Here is a 9920-nt window from a genome sequence, read left to right as displayed (position 1 = left end):
ATTTTTTTTCCTTTTTATACATTTCCTATGGCCCACTGAGGACTGGACCCCCGACAAGAAAACGGTTCCCCACCCTTGTTTCTAGTGTGTCCTCCTACTAGATGAGGATTATCAGAAGTTAATGAGCCTGAACTGAAGTATACACATACATAACCTTTTGTTTATGGGGGGAAAAAAAACTTAGCTGATTATTTTTTAGCACTTGGCGTTTTTTGTATGTAGAGACTTTTCCTTTTTTCATAACCTCAGAGCTGCGCCCAAAAATGTAACGCAGCCTTTCTTCAGTCATTATGGAGAATCTGAAGATAGTGTGTTTTAGTATCGCAGTTGAGACTTGAGTGCAAGAAATGTCAAGCGGTTCAGGCCGTAAGAAAATAAATACATTTTTTTTTTCGTTTGTTTGTTTTGCAGGATAGTAGATTGCAAAGGATCACAATTGCTTTTTAGTTTCGGTGCCGGTTTACCAAAGCGGTTATTAGTATTTTGAGTTCTAGGGTTGTTTTTTTTTTTTTTTTTTTTTTGGGTGGTTGGCAGATGAAGTTGTGGATCTAAAGTGACAATTATGGTGCATTACCCACCCAATGTTTTTTTAAATAATTTTATTACTATGATTTGGTTTTATTATTTTAATCTGGTAAATAAAGGAGAGAGTGAGGCTTCCTCATTTTATTTACAAAACACCCCATTGAGAATCATTTAAAGAAGTACACACTTGATTTAGGATTTTTTTTATTTAAATAAAAACATTCAACCTCATCTTGGCTGCATTGTTTTAGTGACCGTACTGTGAAAATGTCAACTGAACTCTCACTCCCTAGAGCCAAAAACTAAAGTTTTTTCCCATTGCAAATATGTTGCTATCCCTGGTTTTTGATGGGACGTTTCTCTCCGAAACGGTAGGGGGCGGGAGCCACACGAATGCCGTTTGGCTTCTGCAAAAAAATGAAGGGGCGGGGCAGGTAATAAATACACGTTGGAAAAAGTTGTGACTTTTTACCGCAATTGTCTTGTGCTCATCGCAATGGAACCCTTTTTTTAAATGTGCTAGAGGTAACTGCTAGGTCGAGTGTATAAAACGGCCAATGGCTAGCTTGTAGAAGTAAACATAAGTAATGTGATCGACGGAAAGGCGCCATGTTCAAAATGTTTCGAGGCCAACTTTTGACATTTCGGAGTCTTCGTCATGCCAAGCAAAGTGGAACGAACCAGAAAGAGTCTACACGATGTTTCTAGTGTCAATGAAGAGAAATCTCAAGAGGTCGAGGTAAGGGTGTTAGCATGCTATCGACCTCCCCGGCTAATTTAGCGCCCTACCTAAAAGTGTTTAATTTATAGCAAGGAGGCAGGAAAAGGGAGACGTGCGGGCAGACAGAGTTTTTCTCCTCAAAGTGATGCTGACGTAATGGGAAAGGCTGAAAACCTGCCAACGTCACCATCCGTGCAGCTGGGCAGAGGACATGTGCCATCGCCGCCAACGCTGCACAGCATTTTGCGGGACATCCAAACATCCAACACAGCCTTCCCGGTCCAAAGTGTGTTCGCAACGCTACAGAGGAAAGCCAGACTACAAGAGTCTGGAATAAAAGGTGTGTGTGTGTGTGTGTGTGTGTGTGTGTGTGTGTGCGTGTGCGTGTGCGCGTGCGCGTGTGCGAATTGATAGTAATTACGTCAGTTTTAAAGTAACTGTTTGATTCAAGTCATGGAACAAAATGCATAACAGAATCCCATTTTATTGTGTACCATATTTTTTGCAACCACAACATGCACATAAGTCCAAAATGCACAGTTTACCTTACGTGCACAATAATGTGACTTGTGCAATAAAGTAGACTTGAACACACCGGTTACACTGTGAGCACGTGTGCTAGCACACGTTGGAGTGTGCATGGAAGATACCAATAGAGCTCGTGCACCTATGTCATAAAATCACGTGACTTTTGTTTACCTCGCCATATTGCAGGTCAAGTTAAGCATCGCTCAATGCTAAGTCTGTTGGAGACGAGACGAAAATATGTCTTATAGCACGACGCCCAGAGTCTTGTCTGATACCGTTAGACATTTAGAAGGTGAAAATAAAAGACGGTACGTGGAAAAATTTGATAAATTCGGCTTAGAGGGCCCGTATTTAATGCCGAAGTTGATGTTTTCGCCGATAAGAAAGTGGACTGTTAATTTGCTTCTGCTTGTCTTGGACAACTGGATATACACATGTATGTGGTGAATAAGTTGAGATTTACACGGAAGAGTTTGAAAGCGTATAAAAGTCTGGACACGAATACTTTGTTGCCGGATCTGTTCTCATCAGGAATAAATCCCACATAGTGACAGTTTTGACGGCTCGTGAACGCGGAAGCGTGTTAGGTGACATGTTAACCTTTGCCGGAACACAGCTAGTATTCAATACAAATGCCTATATTTAAATAAATGACCCCTGGTTTTACACAAACTCGTATTCATTATGATTGAAAAAAAAAAAAAAGAGGACAGAGTCATCTCCACGGAACGTACATGGAAGTGATTACGGTCAGACTTCACCTCCGTAAACCTCTGCGACAGACTTTCTAAACCTTTTTTTTTTAATACGCATTGTTCTGAAATGAGCCAATTTGGCATTATAAATACTTTTTGGTAATTTGAGATTGATAAGAATAATTCCTACCTGAAATGAAGTGATTGCTACACAGACGTGTTTGTATTTTGGTCGGGCACCATCCGTCACGTCTAATCGCTGAAATCCATCGATATTTTCTGGTCTTTTCAGTTAGTATTCCATAGAATGATCTCTTTGAATATCTGTCTCGTCTGTTGTGACAACCAACAGCACAACAAGTCTCGGGCATTGTAAATATTCTGCTCCGGGTCAACGTCCCCCACGCTGTCGATTGAGTAGCTCTTTTCGACCGGCAACATGGCGCCGTGAAAATGGTGACGTCACGTGCACGAGCTCTATTGCTGTCGCTCACAAGGCTTTTATTGGCCACCTAAGGTGAATTGTCTGGTAAGATCTGGCCCACAGGCCTGAGATTGACTTGTGATTTAGGTGTAGCTCACATTTACAATGTTGTATCTTAATATTTGCATCCTCTGAAAGGAAAGGAGCACCTGGATTTGAAGAGGAAACAAGACCGCTCCCGAAAGGGCTCCAAATCCCTAAGTTCTAATATCACAACCACAGAGACTGCTAGTTCCAGCCTTTCCACGGAGTTTTCATTTGAAATGCGTCCAGGAGTGAACAGGCTCAGCCGCACCCGGAGGCTGAAGCGGCAGGTTGCGAGTGAAACTCGCGCTGATGTGGACGTAAGACTCGAAACGATCCATAAAGGTAAACATTCTGATCGTTGTTTCCAACGGTAGTTTGTGTGCTATCAAAAATGTGTCCGCTAATGTAGTGTCCAGTTGTGAGGATGTGCTGTGGACAGAGAAGTACGGTCCTCGGTGTGCAAGTGAACTTATTGGGAATAACGTCCAAGTGAGCAAGTTGCACAGGTTAGTGCACGTGAATTGACTGACGCACCAAAACTCGTCATGTTGGTAGAAAATTTCCCAGTAATTTTTTTTTTCTAGATGGTTGAAAATTTGGAAACGTCGGTCCGAATGCGATGACAGTAGGACAATGGAGCGAATACAAAACGGAGAAACGAGCAGCAGAAACATTTCTGCACCAGGTAAAAAAGAAATGTGGAAAAACAGTTTTTTTAGAACTGATGCACCTCCAGAAACAAATTTTCTCATAGGCAGAAGTGAAAATCCAAATAATCCGTTGGGGTTTTTGAACTGTTACTATCATTAAAAGGTTTTGGCTTGAAATCACGTCATCTTGTCATAGTAGCCCCCCCATAAAAAAAAAAAAAACTTTTGAATAGGGAAAAAATAGCACTTTATGATAAGATATGAATAGAAAAAGTCACACGTTATTTGAATGCAGACTCGTGGGATTGTGGAGACTTCCAGGGCGAGGCGGGCTCAGAGGACCACGGGGAGCCGGCGCCGCCGTGCAACACCATGCTGATCACGGGACCTCCGGGCGTGGGCAAAACGGCGTCGGTGTACGCCTGCGCTCGGGAGCTCGGCTTCCAGGTCAAAATCTGCAGAGGATTCATCACACAGGCTCTTAGAACGACTTTCAATTTTTCTTTTTTTTTTTTGTAAACTGATAGGTTTTCGAGGTGAACTCCTCCTCCCAGCGTAATGGCTGCCAGGTTCTGTGTCAGCTGAGGGAGGCCACCCAGTCCCACCTGGTGGAGACAGCCGGGAAGGACCCGCCCAGACCGGCGTACTTCAGCAACTACGGCACCAAAAGTGAACATTTAGCTGGTAGGACAACGTACCAGGAAAATTCTTTGATTTCGTTTATCCGTTTGATCCTTCTCGAGCTGATCCTCGTTAGGATCACGGGTGGGTGGGCAGACGTTAGGGAGTGCCCCGGAATGGCCACCGCTTAGTCGCAGTTCACATAGTTTCTGGATCACAGGTGTCAAACCGATGGCCTCTGGGCCGCCACATCATTTTATGTGGCCAAAAGTCTTTTTGCGTGTCATGCAAGTCTTAATTTCTTTGCAGTAGAGCACGGGTGGCAAACTCATTTTTGTCGCGGGCCACGTTGTAGGTACGGTTTCCCCACTAGGGCCGTGATGAGTGAAATCACTTCGTTCATCACTTCGTCATATTTCCATCCATCTATTTTCTTTGCCGCTTATCCTCATGAGGGTTTCGAGGAGTGCTCGAGGCTATCCCGGCTGTCAACGGGCAGGAGGCGGGGTACACCCTGAACTGGTTGCCAGCCAATCGCAGGCCACATGGAGACAAACAGCCGTACTCACAATCACACCTAGGGGCAATTTAGAATAGTGCCCCATTAATGTTGCATGTTTTCGGGATGTGGGAGGAAACCGGAGTGCCCGGAGGAGACCCACGCAGCCACGAGGAGAACATCCAAACTCCACACTCAGAACTGTGAGGCCAATGCTTTACCAACTGATCCACCGTCCCACCGCTTAATCATATTTACACATGAAATTTATGAACTAGTTGGGGCATCAGAAATCAAGGGCAATGGGTTTTTCAACTATTGTTGATGTTAGTTAACGCAAAAATGATTGAAATTTCTTATATATGATATGACAATTTGAAATCTTGGTCCAGATTTGAACAAAATCATAAAATTTTACGCATGATTTGCTTCCGCGGGCCACACAAAATCACGTGGCGGGCCGGGTACAGCCCCCGGGCCTTTAGTTTCACACCTGTGCATTAGAGGCTTCTTGTAAGGGTTTGTTTTGCATTATTTTCTTTAGGAAGCAAATTGCCACCCGCCCAAAAAGTGTCCCTCGGGTCAAAAAGGCAGACGCTTGGCCGCCGCAGACGCGCAGGAAAGGGGAAGCCAGCCGCCGTCACTCTGACAAACTTCTTCAAGACGAAGGCCAAAGCTGAATTCCGGTCCGGTCTGCCGCCGGCGAAGACGCCGCACGACAAGCTGAAAAAGGGGCCCGAGCCTCAAACGGCGCCGCGGAACAAAAAAGGAGCCACGTCGCTAATCCTGTTTGAGGAGGTGGCTCAGTCACACCTGCAAATTGGATTTTGCCCGTCAGGCTGCGTCCTCAAGCGTTTCGCTTGCTTTTGTCTCTTCGAGGTTGATGTCGTTTTTGAAGATGACGTCGGTTTCTTGGCTGCCATCAAGACGTTCATGACGACTACTAAGAGGCCAGTGGTTCTCACCGCTAATGGTAACTCAATGCATACACGGGAGAGGGAACAGCAATGTTTCTCTGTCCATCTAATATGATATCATAAATATACAGTGAAGAAAATAAGTATTTGAACAGCCTGCTATATTGCAAGTTCTCCTAATTAGAAATCACGGAGGGATCTGAAATTGCCATCGTGGGTGCATGTCCACTGTGAGAGAGATCATCTAAAAAGAAAAATCCAAAAACCACAATGTATGATTTATGTTTGTGATACGGCTGCAAATAAGTATTTGAACGCCTGAGAAAAACCAATGTTAATATTAGGTACAGTAGCCTTTGTTTGCAATTACAGAGGTCCAACGTTTCCTGTAGTTGTTCACCAGGTTTGCGCACACTGCAGGAGGGATTTTGTCTCACCCCTCCACACAGATAATCTCGAGATCAGACAGGTTCCTGGGCTGTCTCTGAGAAACAGAGAGTTTTAGCTCCCTCCAAAGATTTTCTATTGGGTTTAGGTCTGGAGACTGACTTGACATGTGGTGGTTTAAGCAGGGGAACCTTCCGCGCCATGCATGATCTCAAACCATGACGTCTTAGTGTATTACCAACAGTCACCTTGGAAACGGTGGTCGTAGTTGTTTTCAGGTCACTGACCAAGTCCTGTCGTGTAGTCCTGAGCTGATTCCTCACCTTTCTAAGGATCATTGAGACCCCACGAGGTGATATCTTGCATGGGGTTCCACTCCGATTCAGATTGACCGTCATCTTTAGCTTCTTCCATTTTCTAATGATTGCTCCAACAGTGGACCTTTTTTCACCAAGCTACTTGGAAATTTCTCTGTAGCCCTTTCCAGCCTTGTGGAGTTGTACAATTTTTTTTTTTGTCTGTGGTGTCTTTGGACAGCTCTTTGGTCTTGCCCGTGTTCCAAGTTTGAGTCTCACTGATTGTATGGGGTGGACAGGTGGCTTTATGCGGCTAACCACCTCACACAAGTGCATCTGATTCAGGGTAATACCTGGAGTGGAGGTGGACTCTTAAAGGCGGACTAACGGGTCTTTGAGGGTCAAAATTCTATCTGATAGACAGGTGTTCAAATACTTATTTGCATCTGATTCACACAAACAAATCGTTGAAAAAAATCAAACATTGTGATTTCTGGATTTTCTTTTTCGATTATCTCTCTGACAGTGGACATGCACCTACGATGAAAATTTCAGACCCCTTCATGATTTCTAAGTGGGAGAACCTGCAATATAGCAGGCTGTTCAAATACTTATTTTCTTCGCTGTACATTGTTCTCTACGGTTCCTGAAAGTAGCCTGTGAACAAACGTACGGATGAATATTTTTTTTTAGTTTGTGTTTTCCATATCTTGTCCTTAGATCTTACATTCAGAGAGAGATTCCACGGCAGCTTGGAAGAAGTCATTTTCAAGAAGCCGTCGGCGGTGAGATCCGGTCGCTCCGTGCTTTGGACCGGCCGCTCGAGTCGATCGGCTTTTAAAGCAAGTCGCCTCGCAATTAACAGGCGGACGTGTGCAGCTATCTGCAACTGCTGTGTTTGGCCGAGGGCGTGAACGTGACGACGGACGACCTCCGAAACCTCCTCGCGCTGACCGGGGGCGACGTCAGACGTTCACTCCTGCAGCTCCAGTTGTGGGTGAAGAGTGTTCAAGGTTGCCGTGCGAGACTTTATTTAAATGCACTGTAACATCGTTTGATTTCTGCAATCTATTGTCTATACTTTTGGTTTGAAGGCACTATTGTAGAAGCAGAAAACGCCAGACTACCCGCACATGTTGCAGGTTGCACTGCGAGCATGCTTGGTCTTCATCCTGTGAGCCGAAACCATCTGCTGAACCTTCTGAAGGTATATTGGACACTTTGTTTTTATCTTACTAAAGCCAGAGTGTTAATATCGTCTCAGTACTCAGTATCTCATCCACATTACATTGCCGGTCTATGACGAACAGTTTCAATTGTCAAGTATTTAGTTTGTGTGTGATTCTTCAGAATCCGACGTGGACTGACGCCGACATGAACAAGCTGGTGGAGAGCTGGAGAAGAAATGTTTCTCTACTGTACTCCAACCTGGAGATGCTCACACCGATCGGATCCCACCAGGAAACACTTTTGCTCCAGTCTAAGATGAAAGGTGCAGACGTCAACGCGATGGTGGTTGGATCCAGTTTGACACCCAGAGCACAAACGAGCCCCTGTCGTCCAAAGAAAACGCAAAGTCCAGCCAATGTACACTCCACGTGTTTGAATGCTCTGGCTGAATTCTTTGACATTATGTCGTACATCGATGCCACAATAGCAACAGCAGAAGCGTTGCATTCAGGTGCTGGCACTAGGGACTTTGTCTGGACCGGGGCTGACATCAAAGACAGTACTTTAGATGAAACGAGCGAGGAGGAAGGACTGAGTCACAGCCAGGAGAGACTGTTGGAAATTCGGGCGGTTGTGGAGAGTTTGGGGTGCTGCAGTTGTTGGAGTCGCATGTTGTCCGTTAGCACGGAAACGCAGGTTTCAGTACAGGAACTTGGACGAGCAGTACCACGGTCTTCCGATGGGATACACTTGGCCTGTCAACCTCCAGGCGACCCAATGTGAGTGTTCTTTAGTTTACACACGTTCATGCCTTTGTAATGACGTTAAAACTAGAACTAACTCAAACCCCTCAGACACCGTATGTTCTATGTCAGTCACTCACGTTTTGAAAAATGTACGGGTGTGGTCAGTCATGCCCGCAGATATAAAGTTACAGGTGTGGTCCACCAGTCATGCCCGCAGATATAAAGTTACGGATGTGATCCACCAGTCATGCCCGCAGATATAAAGTTGCGGCTGTGTGTTCTGTTTGTAATTGTGAGTGTACCCCTTTAAGAGAGGAGGGGGGCGGTGTCAGGTGAGCTAGGAAGTAGAAGTAGGCTGAGCAGCAGCTGGTTTTTAAAGACCGTGTGCTTCCGTGTTTAAAAAAAATAAATAAAAGAAAGACATCAGGCTGTGGTTCACTGCGCTGGATCGGTTTTCATGTGCACTGAGTGCGTGCGACAAGTGCGCAATTACGCAGTGGCACAGCTTAGAGGGAACATTGGTCAAGACTACACAAAATAAGCGACGTCTTTTAATGTCTATGTATTTCTACTCGGAATAAATTTTACTCGTGTGATTTTTCGTGCTCGACTGTGCAAATTTGCGAGTGCAGTGGCGCGTGGGTGTGTACTTGCCCGTCAAATCTATGTTTTGTTTTATTAGAACGAGTCTTCGGACAGTGTTTTTTTAAATTGGTCAGTTTCTTCACTGCATGTCGTTGTATGATTTCATCGGGTTGCAGCGGTATACATTGGAGTAGCCAGTGAGCGTAAACTGTAACAATGTGGCTGTTTTCACAGCGTCTGGCAGAGAAGGTACAAAGTGAGCCAGGCAGTGCTGAGTGCTCGGTCCCTCGGCCTGCTGGGAAACAGGCGGGCCGTGTGCGTCGACTACATGCCTGCCCTTCGTTCCATCAGCCGCGCTGTGAGGCGGCCAAACATGGAGCCGGCCAGGTGAGTCAACACTTTTTCTGATTTGATTAATTTAGATGACTCTTTGGATCGAGCAATACTAATTTCAATAAAGGAAGTCAGCGACACCTGTGATGACACTTCCTGTTTCCCGTGGTGAGCATAATTTGGTGTCTGTAAAAATGTTAAAACAGAAGGCTTATTGAATAGTATAGCTGAATATTTTTTATATACTTCATATTGTAATATACAGTATATTTTATTTATTATTCATTATTTTTATTTTATTTACAGTATATTTATAGAAATGAATAGACCCCCCCACCCCCAAATAAAGTCCTTATACTTAACACTTTTCACTTAATTCTACCTGCGTAGTACATTTAAGAGTTCCAGGTCTTTTAATGTGCTATTGCTAATATTTTTCTAAATTAATTTCTTTTTCTCTCCCTCACGTACACAGGTGGTGTGCGCACTACCTCCGAAGCTCACCCCTGGGCCTCTCCCAGTCGGCGCTCCAACTCTTGGCCCGAGATTTCTCCAGCAACCCATCAGGCAGCCGAAACAAAACGAGCTCATAATTTATTTTCCACTCCGTCTCTTTATTTTAAACACTGCTGTCAAGAATATTTTCAAAACGGTCAACGAAATCATGAAAAACCATGAACCCGAAATAAAGATGTTTATTTTTGCATTTGAAACACTGATATCGGTTTCTATTCTT

General features: G+C 44.6%; 1 protein-coding gene across 2 annotated transcripts; it reads left to right on the top strand.

The window, feature by feature from the left end:
* The first annotated feature begins 947 nt into the window (after positions 1–947).
* atad5b (ATPase family AAA domain containing 5b) lies at positions 948–9918 on the top strand. Of its 2 annotated transcripts, none has more exons than XM_061829114.1 (15): positions 948–1264; positions 1336–1586; positions 3097–3322; positions 3390–3486; positions 3565–3665; positions 3926–4077; positions 4158–4314; positions 5295–5548; positions 5630–5723; positions 7071–7135; positions 7216–7363; positions 7445–7557; positions 7701–8299; positions 9086–9238; positions 9660–9918. In XM_061829114.1, exons 3-15 carry the CDS (start codon positions 3217–3219, stop codon positions 9775–9777), a joined length of 2157 nt encoding a protein of 718 aa, XP_061685098.1. In that variant the 5' UTR covers positions 948–1264; positions 1336–1586; positions 3097–3216; the 3' UTR covers positions 9778–9918. The 2 variants fall into 2 exon arrangements, with proteins under 2 accessions (XP_061685098.1, XP_061685097.1); XM_061829113.1 differs by having other exon boundaries at positions 949–1264; positions 3092–3322.
* Positions 9919–9920: the final 2 nt, after the last annotated feature.

The sequence above is a fragment of the Syngnathoides biaculeatus genome, chromosome 9 (assembly GCF_019802595.1).
Source record: "Syngnathoides biaculeatus isolate LvHL_M chromosome 9, ASM1980259v1, whole genome shotgun sequence".
NCBI classification, from domain to species: Eukaryota; Metazoa; Chordata; class Actinopteri; order Syngnathiformes; family Syngnathidae; genus Syngnathoides; species Syngnathoides biaculeatus.
The sequence above is the reverse complement of the archived record's forward strand: the minus strand, read 5'-3'. Positions and strand labels throughout refer to the sequence as shown.